Raw genomic sequence first — 21,337 nt, 5'->3', positions numbered from 1 at the left:
TGAGGACCCACCCTTTGGCTCAGAATTTCTTCTCAGCTGCTTGTGAAAGGGAACTAATGCCTGTTTTTCCTTCGCAGAGGTGAACTGCTGTTGTGGGATCTCACTCAGTCTTGGAGACGGAAATATACCCTCTTCAGTGCTTCATCAGAAGGACAGAACCATTCAAGAATTGTGTTTAATTTATGTCCGTTACAAACTGAGGATGACAAGCAGCTGCTGCTTTCCACATCAATGGACAGAGATGTAAGAACAGCTTACTCTGCATCGGGCACTGAAGAGCAGTGATTGATGACTTAGATGGGATTAGAGGGCTTTTTCAAACCATCCATCAGTTCTCAGACCCCTCCTTGCCTCCAGTTCCAGTGTCACAGTTACTGTTACTGATTTGCACTAAATACACCAGCAGCAGAGAGGGAGGGGAAAGGTGAGGGCCCACCTAGATGCCTTTTTGTTAAAGCAGATGTGATACAGAAGAGTAGACGTGTCCGGGAAGGGTCTGTGGGGTCGTCATGCTTTGGCTTTGGCATGTCCTTGTCTGTAGTTTAGGTTGCAGAATCACCTGCTCTTGGCGACTCTCTTTAAGGGAGAATTGGCTTTGAGTCTATGGCCCTCCTCTTTTCAGTTAAGCTAGACTCATTTGATAGACTTTTTCTCCCAAGTTCCTCTGTTCAACAAGTGACAACTAAAAACTTAGCATTGCTCTTCCCCTCAGTATGGTAAGATACTTTGCTTCTTGAGATAACATCTGATTTTTCCACTGTCCTGAGGCCATTTTATTGCTTAGAGTTTGCCAGATGAGAAAGTTACGGGTGCTCTAATACAGCAGAGGGGCAAGGCCATTGAGCTTGTAATTGCAGGCCTGGGTTCTGGTTTACTCATTGTGTGCCCTGAGTTCACGTGGCATCTCTGGGGATAAATCTATACTAAGATCCCTTTGAGCTCCACAGTTTATTACTGTTGTGTGTCTTTTCTAAGCGATGCTTTTCCTTTTCCTATTAGAATAGTTAAATTACTATCCTTACCTACTCTCTGAACCCATCGTATTTGAAATGCTGGTTCTTTTTCCTGTTTCTCTGATTTTTTTTACATTTAGGTCCTAACCCTTAACCTTTTCAGGTAAAATGCTGGGACATGGCCACCTTGGAGTGCTGCTGGACCCTGCCTTCCCTCGGTGGCTTTGCCTACAGTCTGGCTTTCTCTCCTGTGGACACAGGCTGTTTGGCCATAGGCGTTGGTGATGGCATGATCCGCGTGTGGAATACACTCTCCATAAAGAACAATTATGACGTGAAGCATTTTTGGCAGGGTGTCAAGTCCAAGGTTACAGCGGTAAGGATGCTTTCTTTGAGCTTGCTATGAACTTTTTTCCAAGTAAGGAATTCTCTTTTAGGGACTACCTTTTCACTTAAAGGAACTCTTTTGGGAATCACAGATTGTTCAAGGGTATTTTCAGTAAAGTTTGAAACTGGGAAAAGAGAAGGACCCTCTCTAGCCAAACCCACTATCTCCAGATTTAGGATTTAAAATTAAAGCTTTGTTCAAGTCACCATGTTGTCTAATAGTAAGAAATTAGAAATAACCTGGATATGCATTCCTGGAAGATACATTAAGTTATAGTATAACCACATGTTGGAATTGTATCAAACTATTAGGAGCCCTAGCTTGTTTGGCTTAGTGGTTAGAACATCGGTGCCCAGACTGAAGGGTCCCGGTTTTGATTCCAGCCAAGGTCGCATACCTCAGTTGCAGGCTCGATCCCCGGCCCCAGTCGGTGTGCGTGTGGGAGGCAACCAGTTGCTGTGTCTCTCTCACATCGATGTTTCTCTCCCTCTCCCTCTCCCTCTCCCTCTCCCTCTCCCTCTCCCTCTCCCTCTTTTTCCCTTCCATTCTCTCTGAAAAGCAATGGGGGTTAAAATCCTCAGCTGAGGATAAAAAATAAAAAACCCATTAGAAAGGATAATGCAGATCTTTATTTGACGTGAAAAGATGTTAATGACTCATGAAGAATGCAAGTAACAAAACAGAAAGCACATTATAAAACCATATGTATAAATTTTTTGTTTTTCTCCAAAGTGAGACCTCTGTTGTAGCCATTTAGTCTAAAAGCAATAAATGTTTATGGTTTAAAAGGAAAACCAAATAGTACAGGAGTGTAGAAAGCAAAAACTTTTTCCTACTCTGCCCTCCACTCCATTTGCCCCCTTCCACATCGGGAGAACTATTGTTGATAATTTATGATGTATCTTTCCAAATTTTGTTAATTATTAATAGAATCATACTTCCTAAATTGTTCTGGCATCTTTTATCCCCACTCAATGGTGTATCATGTACATGTTTGAACCTATTTGACTTTTTTTTTCAATTGTATTAGAAGACACCAAGAGCAATAAAGTTTTCCATTTAAACGCCTGAAGGATAATCTGAGAATTCCCTTAACAGTCTACCCCTTTCCTCATGTTTTTTTGTAGCTGTGCTGGCACCCAACCAAGGAAGGCTGCTTAGCTTTTGGAACTGATGACGGAAAAGTAGGATTGTATGACACCTACTCGAACAAGTAAGAGAAATAAATGATTCTTTGTTCAGGCCACTGACCAAAATGTCAGTGATGGAGTTTGAGTTCAGAAACCTGGACATGCATTAAAATTGGCCTGGGAAGCATCTTTAAGAGTCTGACTCTGACACTGGGGTTTAAAACTCAGAATTTAATTTTAAAAAATATTTTTCAGCCCTGGCCAGTGTGGCTCAGTTGGCAGTTGGTTGAGCGTCATCTCGTGCACCAAAAAAAAAGGTTGCTGGTTCGATTCCCAGTCAGGGCGCATGCCTGGGTTGCAGGCTCCATCCCCAGTAGAGGGCATACAGGAGGCAGCCAACTGGTGTCTCATTCTCACATCTATGTTTCTCTCTCTCCCTCTCTCTCTAAAAAAATTAATTTAAAAAACTTTAAAATCTATCTAAAATCTTGTCTTAGTTTAAGAGTGTGATATTAATGACAGGGTAAACCTAAAATTACAGTCTTTTATTTGAATATGAAGTGGATACATGGTGATAATATATGCTTACCAGTAACCTTAGTTCTGGGCTGAGCAGTTTGCATTTTATATCTAGTCCTATTTGTCTCTTCTTGTGATAGCCTATATGCTGCTATATAAATAACTACAGTAATATTAGAATATTTGACATTTAAACGAAGTGGGCAACTCAGAGGGAGAGATGGGAAAATTATTACAAACTGACCAGATGAGTGGGTCAGGCAGGGGGAGGAGGGTAACATTTTTTTCTGAGTAAAGTGTGTTTGAGACTTACTCATTTTGTTAGTAGATATCATTACATGGTGTGTTATTTAAGCATTTGTTCCTTTACAGTCAGCTCTTTGGAAAAGGGTACTATTATATTGTTTTTCTCTAATATCAGCAACTAAGCCTATAATAGGGACCTTTGGGGGGTGGCGTTTTTTTCAACCATGCCTTTCTGTTTAAATCTTTCTGTTTGTAATCCCCCTTCCTCCCAGACCTCCACAGATTTCTAGCACGTATCATAAGAAGACTGTGTACAGTTTAGCCTGGGGGCCACCAATACCCTCCGTGTCACTTGGTAAGTGTCTGAGCCATTTTCTTACAAACACAAGAGTATTGTCTTTCAATTTAATCCTAGATATTCAAGAGTCATAAATATTCTAGTACAGTGACTGCTTACACGTGGCTGTTATATCCCTAGGGGTCCATGAGGGCAGGCGTGCTGGGTGATAAGTCAGAAAGCATTCCCCCATAATAAGCCTCCCTAAACTCCAAAGCAAACTGAGAATTTCTCAAATGACCTCTCTTTGCCTTTCACTGTATTCTGACTCTGTCCCTCTTCTAGCCCCTCAGTCTTGCCTTTCTCTCTGTTATTCCTCAAGTGATAGTTCTTTCAGGTATCTTTTAAAATGAGTGTGTTCAACAAAAATCTTTGGTAAACTTTTCTTACTCTTCTATAATGAAACATCTGTAAATTTCCACAGTAACTCATTACATAGAGAGGATAATGTAAATCATCAGAACTCAGAAAGCATTGCAATAGTCTTTCATTCATTCAACAAATGTTTATCGGATCCTTGATTTGTGCCAGGCAGAGGTCTTAACAGTGGTGCAAGTAAAACTTGCCCTTATAGAAAACCATCAGAACCACTGTTTGCTTTAGTCATAGGAAGTCCTGCAGACCACTTATTTCTGAAAGAAAAGGCAGGTTTTCAGAAACTTGAGAACATCTTTTCTGACTCCAGCGTTGGCACCCTTACTATTTTGAATGGCAGAAGAATGTTTAAAACAAATGTGCTACATTGTAAATATTAATGTAGAATTACTAGTAAACCATTGTTACTTCTCCCAACAACTATGTTCAGATGCGAAAAACTGTGGCTTTATTAATGTAATTCTTTTTAAACAATTGATAGTAGGATATAATCAGGCTGTAGCTGACAGTACAAAACTGATAAGCTTTCTTATGTCACATAGGAGGAGAAGGAGACAAGCCTTCCCTGACTTTATACAGCTGTGGAGGGGAGGGACTTGTCTTCCAGCATAACCCCTGGAAGCTTAATGGAGAGGCCTTTGACATAAACAAACTCATCAGGGACACCAACTCAATCAAAGTAAGTTCTTATGGTCTAAAGTCTTCTCTGGGTCTCTGTATCTTGGTTTCCCATCTTACATAATAAATCCCATTATTAGAGATATCCATTATGTGCAGTCAGACTTCTTAGATGTTCTTTAAAAACTCAGTGAATTTATGTTATAACACATATCTTAGAATTCTTTATCCTTGAGTAAAGCAAGGAACTTAACCAAAAAAAAAAAAAAAGTTCTCAGTTGAATTGGTGATTTATTATAAACTTCAGATCTTGAATATAAAGCACCCTTTTCCAGCCAGCCGCTTCCTCCAGAATGGGGCCTTGGTAAAAATAACTTTGTAATATGGTGTCCACCTGTGGCTGCAGGGTATTTGCTCAAGACAGAATTGTCATTTGTTTTTAATTTTTTAATAAAGTAATTACAGATTTACACAAAAACTGCAAAAATAATACAAATAATTCTGTTATCCTTGATCCAGATTCCTGCGTTTAATCACATTTGCTTGATGACTATCAGTCTCTCTGTATGCCAGAACTCTCTTTTGAAGTGAAATCATAAATGCTGAGATTTCCTTACTCTTTCAAATGAGCATTTTTCATTGTTGCTCATTATTTTTGTATAGCTAGCATAAAAATAACATTTAATCATAAACTGAAGTATTTTTATTGATTACACTCCTCCATTGCATCGTCTTAAATATTATCTGAACATTAACATTTAGCAATGATTAAAGAGACCAAATTCCTGTTCCTAATGAACTTTGAGTTTTGTGGCAGTTGAATGTATGGATCAGAAGCTCATAAAAGGGGCCCTGGCTGGTTTTGTTCAGTGGTTAGAGCATTGGCCTGTGGGCTGAAGGGTCACTGGTTTGATTCTAGTCAAGGGCACGTACCCCGGTTGCAGGCTTAATCCCTGGCCCCAGTTAGGAGGCAACCAGTCGGGGGTGTGTGTGTGTGAGAGAGAGAGAGAGAGAGAGAGAGAGAGAGAGAGAGAGAGAGAGAGAGAGAGAGAGAGAGAGAGAGAAAGAAAGAAAGGAGAAGCTCACATACAGTTTGGGCTGGAAATAGAAATTTAGAATCCCTTAACATGAATGGTAGCTAAAGAACCTGTGGGCACATATGAGGTGATCTAGAGAGACAAGAAAGAAAAGAAGAGGGCCCAGGCAGCCCTGGGGAACACTAACATACAAAGTTCAGACAAAAATGAAAAGAAACAGAAGAGATGGGAAGAAAAAAAGCAGTGTGTATGGTTTTTGCCAAGGAGACCATGACCCCTATGTTGTCAAAGCCAGTAGATGTTTCATTCTTCCTTGTGGGATAAAAATCATTTTAATGAAGCTCATTTCACAAGGTTAGACATTGTAGACATTTAGTATTTACTGGCCTCTTTTCATCCCAATTAGGAAATTATAATTAGAACATTTGCTCTTAGTAATTCTTCGGTTAATTATGTAGATTATTTACAAGAATGGCTGTTGTATAATTAGAACATTTTTAAACTAGGGATTTTGTTTTCTCTAATGCTGTCATCATTGATTTGTAAGCTATGTGGAGAGAAGAACAATGTTTTTAGTCAAGATTGGTTTGTTTTGTTTCTAGTACAAACTGCCTGTACACACAGAGATCAGCTGGAAAGCAGATGGCAAAATCATGGCTCTTGGCAATGAAGATGGGTATGTGTTTGTTTCTTTTAAAAAAAAAACAAAACTTCGTAACTGCACATATATTTGATCGCAAGCTGGCTGATGCCGTCTGTACTGTTAGTTGGGGAAGCCCAGTTGTATTTGATATTCTGATTTATCCTTGACATCTGTGAATGATCCAGAAGCTCTCTGCATCTTAGAAAATTGCAAAATAAGTTGGATATTTTCATTCCAAGGAGTATTTGCCTACCTGTGTTTGGCTGTTTGATGCTTCACAAAATGCTCATCTCCTGCACTGAACTACCTAAATCTCCCTTGTTTTGTTTTGTTTTAAATATGTCTTTATTGATTTCAGAGAGAGAAAGGGAGAGAGAGATAGGAACATCAGTGATGAGAGAGTCATTGATCAGCTGCCTCCTGCACACCCCCTCCTGGGTATCGAGCCCTCAACCCGGGCATGTGCCCTGACCGGGAATCAAACCTTGATCTCCTGGATCCTGGGTCGCTGCTCAACCACTGAGCCACACCCGGCTGGGCTCCCTTCATTTTTTTAAAGTAAGCCTAGGCACAAGTCCTCTTTAGGCCTTACCATGTCCTTTCCATGCTGTTCATAGTAACATAGCCCTAATTCAGCCATTGGTTCATTCATTCTTTTAGCTTCTCCCTAGCACTGTTTATTACAAGAGCCTAATAAACACGTTCCAGAGATTTTAGGTATTTTTTAAAGCTGAAAATACAGAGTGGCCTTTGTAGTGATAGATAGGGTTATCCTAGTCCATTTCACCTTTCCTTGGCTAATGGAATGAAGGAGATTCATTGACTGTAAATTGATTATCCATCTTTCCTGTCCTGGTATGTTTCTTATTTCAGATCAATAGAAATATTTCAGGCTCCCAACTTGAAACTGATCTGCACCATCCAGCAGCATCACAAGCTTGTGAATGCTATTAGCTGGCATCACGAGCATGGCAGCCAGCCAGAGCTAAGCTATCTGATGGCCTCCGGGTCCAACAATGCAGTCATTTATGTGCACAACCTGAAGACTGTCATAGGTAACTGGTTTCTTCCATACTGGGGGTGCAATCATATGTTTAGCTACTTTCCATTCAAATCTCTGTATCTTTTTACTTTTTGCTATTAAAATAAATGTTATTCTTGTTTTTTCCTGTTCTCAAAAGTAATATATTCATCTTATTTAAAATAAGAAAAATTTTAAATATGACAGAAATGGTAACTAAGAAAGTAAAGTTCCTCCTGTAATCTCATCCCTCAGTAATAACCAGTGCTATCAGTTTCGTGCATGTTTTCTCCAGATATTTTAAAGAATGGTTATTGCCAAGTGATTCTCCAAAAACTGTTCCAGTTTATACCTTCTTTCTGTACTGTTTGAGTATTTTATTTTTAAATCCTCACCCGAGGAGATTTTTTTCCATTGCTTTTCAGAGAGAATGGAAGGGGGGGAGAGAGAAGCATCGATGTGAGAAAGGCGTTGGTTGGTTGCCTCCCACACACGCCCCGTCCGGGACTGGGGATGGAGCCTGGTACGTGCCCTTGGCCAGAATCAAACCCGGGCCCCTTCAGTCCGCGGGCCGACGCTCTGACCACCGAGCCAGAGCGGCCAGGGCCGTTTGAGATTCTACACACCACGCGATTCTCACAGTCCTGCGAGGTGGTGTTTGGGATCCTCATCTTCCCCTTGTCTTCTAGAGAGCAGTCCTGAACCCCCCGTGACCATCACGGAGCCCTACCGCACCCTCTCGGGGCACACAGCCAAGATCACCAGTCTGGCGTGGAGCCCGCACCATGATGGCAGGCTGGTGTCCGCTTCCTACGACGGCACAGCTCAGGTACTCCCGCGGCTCTGCCCGGCTTCTTCACTCTGCTCTAACTCAGACTCTTTCCTCTTCTCCCCGGCTGTGTACATTCCCTTCCCTCACTGTGATCTACAGAAAGGGATCTTCTGAGTTCCAGAAGGCATCTTAGTTTTATCCCACGTATCTGGGCCCTTGACAGGCTAAGATTGGGTGGTTGTTTTTACTTAGATGATAAGGAAAGTATTAATAGGAACTAGCTAAATTCTAATAATTTTTAAGATTTTCTTCTGACTTCTTATGGTCAGTATGATGGACTTATAAATTGATGTGAAAAGTACTTGTTGCTATTCAAACACAGAAGTTGTGACTAATAAATCATAAAAACAGTTTCTAACAATAAATTGGAAAGTCAGAAATCTCCAAGTTCTAAAAAATAATGATGAGCTGCCCAGCCAGAACTATGAGGTAGGAGTTGTGGGTATCAGAACCAGAACAGACCTTAGGAACTGTGGTGGTGTCTGTCCCAGTGTGTAGTTGTAAGGAAGCACTGCCCTCTGTGAAATGGGGACGGGTGTAACTCAAGAAACAACAATGACACTGATCAGTTGCTCAGGTACTTGGAGACAAAAGAATCACCTATGAGAAATTAGAACCCTAAGTGTGCACCACACACGCAGGGTGGGCTGCGTTAGAATTCTCTTCATAAATAACATGCAGCACTACTTCAGGATAATGGAATCCATAGGCCACCATTAGAAGCGCACGCAAAACCACCCCCACTGGAAATAGCACTCTCTGAAATTGAACTCTTACGAGAAAATGACAAATCACAAGAGGAAATAAGTGTGCACAGATTTTTTTTACTGTTTTTAGCTTATCCTCCAGAATAAAACAAGCAGAAATTGTCTGTTCTGTCGTGTGACCTTTGGTTTCAGGTGTGGGATACTCTCCGGGAAGAGCCTCTATGCAATTTCCGAGGACATCGAGGTCGACTACTTTGCGTGGCATGGTCCCCCTTGGACCCAGACTGCATCTACTCAGGGGCAGACGACTTCTGTGTGTACAAGTGGCTCGCTTCCATGCAAGAACATTCCCGGCCTCCTCAAGGTCAGTCAGAACCTGGAGCCCATAAGTGCTTGCCTTCTTTCCTCTCTTCCTTCCTCAGTAAAGTTGATCAGGGACAAGCAAGGAAGACTGTTGCAGGGCAGCTGTGACAATACAGCAGCAGGTTGGAGCCTGTGCACGCAAGGCAGCCCTGACGGGCCTGAAGACAACACCCCAGTAGTAACAATTATACCTGGCACCCAGATCTGGATTTCTAAATACCATTTTGTTAAAAGGGACCAGCCAGGGCCTCCTGGAGAAATGGCTAATTCCAGGTTGGGACAGGAAATCGACAAGATGAACCTGGAACGTCATTTTTATACGTCAAAAGAGGGAAGTGCTCAAAGAGTGAGCTACATCAAAAGGACAAAGAAGCCAGCCTGAAGGGGCTCCACTAACCAAATCTGGGACAATCTGAACTGAAAATAACTAACAGGAGAATTCTATTTTTGGCTATGAAAGATTAACTGGTATCAGACTTGCCCACTCACCATAAACAGCTAGATAAGTAAACAAGATATTAAATAACTAGAAATGTCTCCAAGGAAATGAAATGATACATCCACATAAATACTTGTAAAGGGATGCTCATGGCAGCTTAACCTGTAAATGCCACAAATTGAAAACAGCCATCGGCTGGTAAATAAACTGTGGTGTGTCCCTACCTTGGAAATTACTCAGCAATAAAAAGAAAGTAACTACTGATAAGCACAACAAAGTAGATCTCAAAAAACGCTATGCTGAGCAAGAGGCCAGCAAAAAAGACTCCATGCTGTTAAATCTAATATACAGCATGACATATAATTATACATAATATGAAATTCTGAAACAGGCAAACTAAACTGCAGTGACTGCAGAGCAGTGGTTGCCTGGGCTCCAGAAGGAGGTGCATCTACTAGAGGCATGAAGGAGCATTTTGAGATAATGGAAATGTATTGTCTGTCAAAACTCATCAACGTATTAAAAAGTGAATATAGCTTATTAAATTATACCTCAATAAAGATGACTTTAAAACTAAAAAATAAGTAACAATAGTGGAATAAAGTATAAAATAGGAGTTCATGAATCCATACTGACAAAAATCAATAATGTCTAAATAAGTGGGGAAAAGCAAAAGCTTCTTTACAGTAGAATGCCAACTTATCTGTAGAATGAATGATGGAATTTGAAAACTACTACTCAGCAGTCACCATAGTCACAATTTTTAGTCAAGAAACATCAGTGGATACCAAAACTAATGGATGCAGATAGTAATTACAAAGGAAAAACAGTTTTTCAGGGAGAAACCTGCGAGACACCCCCTTAATTAAGTGATCAAAGTAAACAAGCAAATAATGAGAAAAATGTAAATTACATGCTACTTCATGGGTTGCACTGAGGTGAACAAAGCCTCACTTTTGTGAATTCCAGCTGAAAACGCATGTCCTTCATCTAGTCACGAGAAGCATCAGGCAGGCCCAACTTGGGGGACATTGGACAGAATAAGGGTCCTGTAATCTTCAAAAGTTCCAAGTCAGGAAGTCAGAGGAAAACCAAGCCTGTTCCCAGCTGAAGGAAACTAGAGATACAACAAGCAGGCGCAGCGTGATGCCGGCGGAACCTGCGGAGTGCGGCAGGCGGCAGTGACAGCCGCGTTCATTTCCTGATCTGAATGTGCTGTGGCGGAGGAGTGTGTCGTGGTTGTAGGATACTCACTGTAGTGTTCAGGGGTAATTGGCCGTGGTATTTATGATTTAATGGAATTCCAGAAGGGTTTGGTTTCGTTTGGTTACCATTTGGATAATGTAACTAAAGGTTCATTGTGAAGGAAGGGAAAGGGTACGAATGCTATGCAAAAAAGAGTAATGAGGCCTTGGAGATTATCTCCTAGGGTGCTTCTAATCAAAATGTATATTTTAGTCTATCCATTTTTTTTTTTTTTATTGTGATTCCTATAGGCAAGAAAAGTATTGAATTGGAGAAAAAAAGACTCTCTCTACCCAAGCCAAAGCCCAAAAAGAAGAAAAAGCTCACCTCGAGAGTGTCTGTAAAGCAGGAGTTGTACGACGGGAATGAAGACGAGAGTGTAAGGGAGAGCGCGGGGCCTGTTGAGAACGGCAGCCTGTCCGACCAGGAGGGAGAGGAGGAGGCCCGGGAGCCAGAGTTGCCCTGCAGTGTCGCCTCCATAGGTATGTGCCGTGTCACTAACTCTCTAGGACTAAACACTCGAAAACTAAAGCACGTTCTTATTCCGTGTGAAACTTCTCTGCCTCTGACCTACCTGGTTTCCCAGCTCCTTAAATTGGGTGGTGTTTTTGGTGCCCTTGCAAGCTACTTCAGGTTTTTTCAAAGGACTTCTTTAAGCTTCCGAACACCTTTGAGATGTTAAAGGGGATTTCGTGGGTGATTGGGATGGAAATAGTGAAGTTCTGCAGAGAAACTTCTAGTTAACTTGGGCAGGGTAAGCCTGTGGGACAAAGCAGAGCTGGGGAGGGTGTACTTAGAAACCTCTATGGGAAAAGTTCTAACAATTCGACATTATCATCCATGCTTATTGAAAGAAACCACCTCTCCCTTACAAATGTCTGACCTAGAAGCTGCCAACACTCTAGGACCTTGCAAGCTTTCACCTTCCTACTTAGGTTTGTACCTGATGGGATTTTTTTTCTTAAAAATTTTATGAATGAGCCCAGCCTGTGTGGCTCAGCAGTTGAGCATCGACCTAGGATCCAGGAGATCGAGGTTCGATTCCCAGCAGGGCACATGCCCAGGTTGCGGGCTTGATCCCCAGCAGGGAGCATGCAGGAGGCAGCCAATCAATGACTCTCTCATCATTGATGTTTCCCTGAAATCAGTAAAGATACATTTAAAAATAAAAACAGCTACACAAAAAACATCCTTTACCCCTGTACATCAACAGCTTGTTTTGTTTTGTTTTTTAAGTTCATGGTTGTGGTGGGCGCCGGATTGTGACTCCATATCACATGCCCTCAATCTTTTCTATTAGTTAAGTTGTTCCTTGTTTGTGTAATTAAACATGCAGTTAGTACTTTGTCATCTAAATATGTAAAATGTCCTTTGTCACCTGAGCAAAGTTTGGGAACTTCTGGGCCTATGGTATAAAGTTGTGGAGGCTAGAAGCTTGTAACTTCTCCTTAGATCAATTAGTCAAAGTGATAAGCAACAAACTTACAGAATCCTGAAACTCAGCCTATAAGGTGAGAAGGGGAGACCACCCATGCTTCCTTTCCGAAGTATTTGATCTCATATTTTGGGTAATAGATAAAATTGCACCATTAAGCCTGTTATAGTTCTTAATTTTAAAAAAGAACTAGATTCTGCACTGCTCTTATCCAAACTTTTTTTCTATTTCCCTATGATGCAGTTTCTAGAGAACCAGTTATCTGCCCTCCAATTTCCTTAGGCTTAGAAAAGCCAAAAGTCATCGTGAATAATAAAGTCACCTTTCTGAAAAAGGAACCACCTAAAGACAAGCCAGGTTGGTATCTAATAATTAAAATACTTTGTTAAAGCATCCTCAAATGTTACATGCAACTGAAAACTCAGAAGTAGTGGGTTTTGGGGGTGTTGTGTTTTTATTAAGTTGTAAATATTTGTGAGTGTTTTGATTATATATCAATTTTGGGTCATGCTTTTTTATTTTTTATTATTGCTTTTAGAGAGAGGAAGGGAGAAGAAAGAGAGAAACATTGATGTGAGAGAAACATCGATTGGTTGCCTCCGCACACGCCCAGCTCAGGGCTCAAACCCGCCATCTTTTGTGCACAGGTGATGCTCCAATGAACTGAGCCACACTGGCCAGGGCAGGGCATGCTTTTTTAAACATTTTTTAGTACTTGATAATGTGTCATTTTATAGTTGTTGATACTGCTTCACAAGTGTTCACAGGGTTGTGTTTGTGTGTGTGAATATTGCCTCGAGCTAATTTAACTTGAAAGCTGCTTTATAATAGTAGGAACTTTCTATGCCCAACAGTATACCTCCAGTAGGTTACATTCACACAGTGGGCATTCAGTTTGTTTCTGATCAGCTATTCTTTAGACAGTCTACTTCTATTACATTTCAGAAGCCGTAGTCAAGAAGCGAAAAGCCCGTTCCATGCTTCCACTGAGTACAAGCCTGGACCACAGGTCCAAAGAAGAGCTTCATCAGGACTGTTTGGTACTAGCAACAGCAAAGCACTTCAAAGGTACAAAAATACACTTCCTTGGCCCATCTGTAGTCTTCTGGGAACTGGTACACAAGAGGTGCTTGTTTATTTGTTGAATGAATGTGCAAGTATCCAAAATTGTTTGTATTTCTATATTCTTTGCCATCCTTCCCTCTCCCACACCCCACTGCCAAGCTCCCTTACCTGACCCTAACCACTGTCAGTACTCCCCAGCATCTGATATGGAATGCTCTGCTTTTATTGTTATCAATCAAGTTGTTACCAGCCATCTACGTCCTAGAATTGGTGTAATGGCTTAAATGTCTCGGCATGAATCAACAGTGCCTTCATGGAGAAACAAAATTATTTGCTTATTGGAAATATACCACAATATGGCAATTCCTTTAAGAAAAATTAATGGGAGTTTTTGTTTACAGAAGGTTTTAATTTTCCAAAGCCCTCATCTAATGACTGTTATTTTGATATTGCAGTGTTTATTTTTTTTTATTTTGACTTTTACATGTTGAAAAGGGATGAGGTGATAAAATGAAATTCAAACAGTATGAAAAGAAAGTAAATCTCCTTCCCATCTGTACACCCACTCCTCCATTTCTCTCCAAAGCCACACTATTATCTGTTTCTTTTCTCCCTCCAGAGATTAAAAACAGAATCAATTTTGAATCCCTTTGTGCTAGATCCTAGTGAACATTAAGGACATTTCTTTACTTGTTAGTTTTTTGGTTTTTACTGCATTTAAATACATGTTAAATTTTGGGTTGGCTTTTTACATTCCTTTTTCCCCCAAAATCTTTCTGTAAACTAAATTGTCTCATTGTATTGGCCCAAGCTCAGCTTAACAAACTGGAAATATTTTCCTATTTTGCTACCTTTGTAACCAGCAGGGGTGTCTGTCTCTCTGTTAGGGTAAACAGGGGCATAGGACTCTTTCTCAGGGTCTGAAATTGGTGTTCTGGCCATAACATTCGGAAGTTATTAGACAGAAAACAGTAACCTGTGTAATCACTCCATCTGATTTTTTTTTTCTTTTTTTATCTTTTTGAATTAGCAGAGCTAAATGAGGATGTGTCTGCTGATCTTGAAGAAAGATTTCACCTGGGGCTGTTCACAGACAGGGCTACCCTGTACAGAATGATGGAGGTTGAAGGTGAGGCACATCCAGCTAACGAAGTCCCCTCCAGCTTTATGCTTCCCTAATGCTTTGCATGCACCTCTTTTATGGCTGCCACCCAGGGGCCTTGGAATGGTTAGTTTTACATGTCAACTAACTAGGTTATGAGCTCCCCAGTTTCCATACTCACAGACCCCTTGCATCTGTCACAGACCCTAAACACAGAGCTCACGCTGAGTGCTGAGTGAAAGCGAGTGGGGTGGACAAGTGACTGGGTGGGCTTCTGGCCCAATTGTGATCATGCCGGGAGGTGACTTCCCCATCAGCAAGTGCTTCGTATTCTAGGAGTTTGTTCCTCTCTTTTATTCTATCCTGCCTTTCTTTTTGCAGAAGTTAGTGTAGACAGATGTTTCTGAAATACCTTCCAAACATTCTCTCTCTCCGCATAGGAAAGGGTCACTTGGAAAATGGCCACCCTGAGTTGTATCACCAGCTCATGCTTTGGAAAGGAGATCTAAAAGGTGTTCTCCAGACTGCAGCGGAAAGAGGGGAGCTGACCGACAATCTTGTGGCTATGGCACCAGTCGGTATGTTCTTTTCAGCAAAAGCGCTATCATCTCTAGATGTCCACTAAAGATGAACAGAGTCTTGAAGGACAATTTGGCCATGTCTAATAAATTTAAAATGCACATCCCCCTTCACCTAGCCCTTCTAATTGTAGGAATTCAACTGTACTCACACCTGCAACATGACAAATATTCATGGACTATTGCAGCATTCTTTTTAATAGCAAAAGATCCCAACAGCCTCTGTGTCCATCGGTGAGAAACTGGTTACATCTATACAAATACAGATACAAAAGAATGGGGCAGCTCTGTGCATTCTAATATGGAGCTGAACTCGAGTATAGTGAGTAAAAAGAAGCAAGGTATAGATGCACAACAGAATATTTAGTACTCTGTCACTTATATATGTGTGGTTCTGTATTCATGGACTGTATTTCCAAAGAAACTAGTAATGATTGTCTCTAGGGAAAGGAATTTGGATAATATGGGTGGGAGGGCGCTAGGATACAGGGAAACCTTTTATGCCATGCCTTTTTTTAGCTTTTTATTCAAGTATGATACATACATACACACACACACACACACACGTATACAGACAGAGATAGCGCACAGGTCATGAGTGTATCACTGATTTCACAAACTGAATACACCCTTGTAACCAGCACCCATATCAAGAAACAAGACATTACCAGCACCCTTCTCATGCTGCATTGCCATCGGTATCCACACACCCCAACAACAGTAACCACTATCCTGACTTCCATATTTTTGTACCTTTTTAATTTTGTATGTATCACATAGTCAAAGAAACTATGTTTCAAAATGTGGGTGTGGGGAGGGATAGGTAAAGCAAATGATCTCTAGTGGCAATTGAATTATCTAAATTTTCTACTTAATACAGTGACTAAGAAGGCATTTTCAACCCAAATGTACATGTGTACATGCTTCCCCCCCCCTTAAACCTGCTTATTTGACCACCATTTTTCTTTTTTCTTTTTTTAAGCTGGCTACCACGTGTGGCTGTGGGCTGTGGAAGCTTTTGCCAAACAGTTGTGTTTTCAGGATCAGTATGTCAAGGCTGCCTCTCACCTGCTTTCTATCCACAAAGTGTATGAAGCTGTGGAGCTGCTCAAGTCAAACCATTTCTATAGGTCTGTATTACCCTACATTTGAACTAGTAGTTGGACATAATGTGAAGTTACTCTACTTAACAGCTCTAGCATAAAATCTTTATGGTAATCACACATGTGAAACGTGATTTTAGCTTCCCGTGTATGCAGGAACATCATTTTTTATAATAAGTTGGAACAACACAAAAGGGATAGTTTGTCCTATCTTGCAGCCCCTCCTAGGGGCCCCTTATAGAGAAGCCTCTCCAGGTTGGCTAATTATCTGTTCTTGCCTCTAGGGAGGCTATTGCAGTTGCCAAGGCCCGTCTGCGCCCCGAGGACCCAATCCTGAAGGACCTGTACCTTAGCTGGGGAGCCGTCCTTGAAAAAGATGGCCATTATGCCGTGGCTGCTAAATGGTAAGCCTGAAGGAGGCAGGAGTGCACCCAGACACAAAAGAGCTATGACACGGAAGAGCAGCGCGAGAATGAAAGTGATCAGCTTAGAGGTGAAGGTCGGGTGACTAGAAAACTTAAAAAAGCATGTGTGTATTAAACCCAGCTTTGTAAGACTCATCAAGATCTGCTTCCTTGATGTGTATGTAGGTCACCATAACTCATCCAGAAACTCCAGTAGCTGTAAGAAATTACACCTTTTTCTAGGGATGTCTGTCTTACGCCATCCAGCAAGAAAAGTAGAAGAGAAGGACTCCTTTGCTTGGGTTCAGTTCAGCAGATACTGAGATTCCTCTATATCCTTAACCCAAGTGGTGCTGCCTCCCGCGCTCTGCTGCGCTGGGCTCAGGCTATAGCTGGAGGCAGTCGCGTACCTGGCACCACAGGAGGGCACAGAGGCAAGGAAACGCCAACCGAAGAAATGATTTGACCCTCTGGGGAGGAATAGGACATTTGTTTATGACACTTTGCGTTTTCTTTTGTATTGTAGTTATTTAGGGGCCGCTTCCGCTTATGATGCAGCCAAAGTTTTGGCCAAAAAGGGGGATGCAGCGTCACTTCGAACGGCCGCAGAGCTGGCTTCCATCGTGGGAGAGGATGAGTTGTCTGCATCCCTGGCTCTCAGATGTGCCCAAGAGCTGCTTCTGGCCAGGAACTGGGTGGGAGCCCAGGAAGTCCTGAAGCTCCATGAAAGTCTGAAGGTCAGTCTCTTATTGCATCTCCTGATATTTAAGAAGGAAGGGCCCTGAAGCCTTTTCTCGTCAAACTCCAGGTGAGTAACCCAGTTGCACAAGCTGTACCAATTTGGCAGGTGTCCTGGACATACTATCCCACTGAAGGACCCTGGCTTGTCAGTTTCCATATTGGGAGTAGGAGGTAATATGTCATTCACATTAATTCCCATTTCTTATCGGTTCGTGTACAACATCCTGAATAGACTGGTCAGCTGGGCCCCTGCCTGGGCTGGCAGCCTAGTGCTGGTTCATTGATGTCATCAGCATATCAGGGAAGAGGGAGAGGGACTGGCCTCCAGCAGAAATCATGGTGCTCTGCCTGCAGCACCCTCTTCAGCTGCACGCCATAAAGAAGTGTGGTGAAACTGAAACATTTTGGTAAATGTTTTGTTCCCACCTGGTCAGGAATGAGTAACTTCTATGCCCTTTTTTTTTTTATTGTTCCTACTGCCTTTTGACACATTAAAATTGAGCTTACTTTAAAAGCTGCATCACTCTCACCTAGTTTTCAAAATACATAAACATTTGGTCCATGTGAGATGGCTTTGCTTTGTCAGGTACTAACATGAACTTTTTCAGTTCCTCTTTCCCTTGTAGAGCAGCTGAGCCTAAAAATAGTTCCTAGCTGAATGTTGAAAGCCCAAGCAAAATGGTAGGTGAGCAAGTAGCTTTCTGGAAACTGCAGAATAAAAAAGGAGGCGAAGTAGTACACCCTCGAAGGTAGTGTCACTTGGTACATTACTTTCAAAATGACCAAATCTAGAGAGATTTTAACTTATCCACACAAAAAGTTTCCAGAATGGTCATTTAGCATTATTTTTTCTCCCAAACAGCACCTACAAGTTTATGCTAAATGTTGGTCTGATAAGGGCTGTTTTGGCAGTATGGAACAGAGACCTTCCGAAGCTTAATTGAGAAAACAGTACTTACAGGAGCACACAGGGAATCTCATGGCAACTGAAAACCCAGCAAAAGTAGCGATTTTTCGGGCCTTTCTCTGTGTTTCTGTTCTCTTCCAGCCAACTCCCTCTGTTAATCCTATTTGGACATGGCCCCTAACCACTGCCCCAGCTCAGATCTACACAGTGTGTCAGCTCCAGCACCTTCTGCCCATTAGGCTCTTCTCTGTATTCCTTAGTCTCAGTGTGGGCAGGGGAAAGAACTGGATGAGCCCAGGCCATCTTTTCTCAGACAGGGGCACAAGTCTTGGCTGATCTGTATGTGGCTTAAATTGCAGTGGGCAGGGCTATAGTTGGGGTCCCATGTTATATAAAGGTTGTTTGAGCTCCCAAGGCTACAGATAGGAATTCCTCCAAAAGATATCTGGAAAAACTGTCTGCTAGATCACCTCTTTTCCCCTCATACATGACTCACAGTGGGCAGCAGCCCACTAAGGGGGTTCGGTTGCTGCAGATGTAAAGGGCAACCCACTGTGAGAAACTTAGGGAAGCTGTCTAGATAATCACTTCCCCTGCCTAACAGTTCCTCCTCTGTTGTTGGGTTCCAGGGTCAGAGACTGGTGTTTTGCCTTCTCGAGCTACTCTCTAAGCACTGGGAGGAAAGGCAGCTGTCAGAGGGTGAAAGCTCTTCCTCTTCTTACAACGCCTGGTCCACAGACACTGAAGGGCCCCTCTCGGAGAGAGTGATTGCTGTATGGAAGAGCGCCTTCAGCCTGGACACCCCAGAGCAGTATCAGGCAGCATTTCAGCAGCTGCAAACTATCAAGTACCCGTCTGCTACAAATAACACTCCCTTCAAACAGGTACTCAGTTGGCGTGAGCTTTTGATATTAATCACTGAGTTGAAGGAATTCCTTAACCCAGGTCTAGTGTAATAAGGAAACAAGTCCAATGCCAGTTTGCATTTCAGAAAAGACTAAGGCAGGCCCAGGCAACCTGGAAAGATCTCGCCAGACTAAAGCCCATTAGCTTTGAAGTTAGATTTACGTCGGCATTCCCTTTTAAAAGAAAAAAAGAAGTCTAAATATTTAGAAAAGCACAGAGAAAAGTGTGAGTACCCGTCAGCCAGAGTTAACAAATGTTTACATTTTGTCATTTTTGCTTCATCATATTTTGGGGGTTTGTTTTGTATTTTCTTTTGTTTTTTGGTAAAAGAAATAGAATCCAGTTGAAATCCCTCATGTTCCATTCCTCAGTCCCGTTCCCCTTCCCTAGCCTAGGCGCCAAACACATGTATATTATTTTGTGCCTTGCTTATTGCAGTGACCATTGTTTGTAAATCTATCCATGTTGATGCAAAGAGATCATATTGATTTATTATAACTATTCTACCCATCCTGTGAATATACCTCAACTTATCTATTTCTCTCTTGAAAATGAGGGAACATTGTTATATTGATGAATGAGACTTCCTCAGATGGTATAACACTTTGGAAAACAGTTTGGAAGTTTTCTATAAAGTTAAACATTCACGTACCCAATGACCCAGCAGTCCCACTGCCTAGGTAAAGGAAATGAAATCGGGTTTCCACGCAGACTTGTGCACAAATACTGATTACAGCTTTAGTTCACAATAGCCAAAAACTAGAAACCCAAATGTCCATCAGCTGGTGAATGGATGTGCCAGCTGTGGTATGTCCATACAGAGGAATACTATACTGTGCAACAATAAAAAGGAACAAATTACTGATGCACAAATACTAGCAGTGAATCTCGAAAGCATTGTGAGCGAAAGAACAAAGACACAAAATACTACGTACTCTGCAGTTCCATTTATATGAGTTCTAGAAAAGACAAAATTATAGTGGCAAAAACCAGATCAGTGGTTGCCATGGGGTGGGGAAAGGGGACTGTGGCTGCAAAGGGGCACATGGGAATATTTTACAATGATGAAATGTTCTATGTCTTGATTTTGGTGGCAGTTTTAGCATAGATATCTGTATAGATATATATATATTTATCAAAACTCGTCAAATTGCTCACTTAAAATTGAGAAATTTTCTTAATTATACTTCAGGTTTACTTGTTGTTTTTAATTACAGCTTTTAGTTCCAGAAACTCACTTTTTGTTTTAATTAAAAGCAAATGTGAAGGCATTTTCTTGGCATGAGCGGACTTTAACTCAGACAGTGTATGTTGCCCTGCACCTAGATATGAAAGTTTCAGATGGGGAGGCAAAAATGGATGGTGGAAGGAGGACCTTTCTTAAGTGTGGACTGTGTGTACTTCTGTCCAAGTGCAGTTAATAAGAACATTTGTGGGGTGTTTAACTGAGACTCTGGCTTCTCCCTCCAGCTCCTGCTTCACATTTGCCACGATCTGACCTTGGCAGTGCTGAGCCAGCAGGTGGCCTCCTGGGACAAGGCTGTGGAAGCTCTGCTTCGGGCTGTGGTCCGGAGCTACGACTCGGGGAACTTCACCGTCATGCAGGAAGTCCACTCAGCCTTCCTTCCTGAGGGTAAATGAGCCCCACGCCGACGGGATGGGTCTGGGAGTGCATAAGTTATTGGCCAGTTGTGTCACTGAGTAGAAAGTTTGAATTCTGTTACCTAGGCTCCTAAGAGGTAGCCAGAATGAGCTGTTTTCCTTTACCTGGCCCTACCCACCTTATTGCCTCCTACTTACTTTCCTACACACAGTTTAAGAGCAAGAGAAAAGCATTTTACTCATAAGTTAGTAGGACTGGAAAAGCACAAAAGATAGACATTCCTTGCCCTGGCCGGGTGGCTCAGTTAGTTGGAGTGTCATCCCATACACCAGAAAGGTTGCGGGTTTGATTCTTGGTCAGGGCACATACCTAGGTTGCAGGTTTAGTTCCTGGTCGGGGTGCATACAGGAGGCTACTGATAAATGTTTCTCTCTCACATCGATGTTTCTCTCCTTTCCTCTCTCAAATCAATAAAAACATATCCTCAGGTGAGGATTTTAAAAAAAAAAGAAAGATGGATGTTCCTGAGCTGCATAATTAGTCACTGAACTAAGTTACTGTGATTATTTTCACAGACACAGTAGGATGCCCAGAGCCTTCGATAGGATGGGTTTAATACTTTTTCTCTCAGGCTTTGATT

At 41.8% G+C, this 21,337-nt stretch overlaps 1 protein-coding gene across 2 annotated transcripts in view; it reads left to right on the top strand.

The window, feature by feature from the left end:
* Positions 1-21,337, top strand: part of GEMIN5 (gem nuclear organelle associated protein 5) — a 33,555-nt gene that overhangs the window by 8,232 nt on the left and 3,986 nt on the right. Inside the window, exons 7-25 of one of the 2 annotated variants that reach the window (XM_016213689.2) lie at positions 78-243; positions 1,117-1,329; positions 2,469-2,554; positions 3,509-3,591; positions 4,491-4,627; positions 6,206-6,279; positions 7,120-7,301; positions 7,957-8,096; positions 8,999-9,170; positions 11,105-11,335; positions 12,532-12,645; positions 13,234-13,356; positions 14,387-14,482; positions 14,896-15,033; positions 16,016-16,163; positions 16,421-16,540; positions 17,067-17,277; positions 18,818-19,072; positions 20,565-20,727. In XM_016213689.2, coding sequence (XP_016069175.2) covers positions 78-243; positions 1,117-1,329; positions 2,469-2,554; positions 3,509-3,591; positions 4,491-4,627; positions 6,206-6,279; positions 7,120-7,301; positions 7,957-8,096; positions 8,999-9,170; positions 11,105-11,335; positions 12,532-12,645; positions 13,234-13,356; positions 14,387-14,482; positions 14,896-15,033; positions 16,016-16,163; positions 16,421-16,540; positions 17,067-17,277; positions 18,818-19,072; positions 20,565-20,727 — 2,852 coding nt within the window. Of the gene's footprint in view, positions 1-77; positions 244-1,116; positions 1,330-2,468; positions 2,555-3,508; positions 3,592-4,490; positions 4,628-6,205; positions 6,280-7,119; positions 7,302-7,956; positions 8,097-8,998; positions 9,171-11,104; positions 11,336-12,531; positions 12,646-13,233; positions 13,357-14,383; positions 14,483-14,895; positions 15,034-16,015; positions 16,164-16,420; positions 16,541-17,066; positions 17,278-18,817; positions 19,073-20,564; positions 20,728-21,337 lie in introns of both variants that reach the window. The other variant, XM_016213684.2, reaches the window with a different exon arrangement.

This window comes from Miniopterus natalensis, chromosome 4 (genome assembly GCF_054644295.1).
Source record: "Miniopterus natalensis isolate mMinNat1 chromosome 4, mMinNat1.hap1, whole genome shotgun sequence".
Lineage (NCBI taxonomy): Eukaryota > Metazoa > Chordata > Mammalia > Chiroptera > Miniopteridae > Miniopterus > Miniopterus natalensis.
Note: the sequence above shows the minus strand (reverse complement) of the source record. Positions and strands in the feature narration are given on the sequence as shown.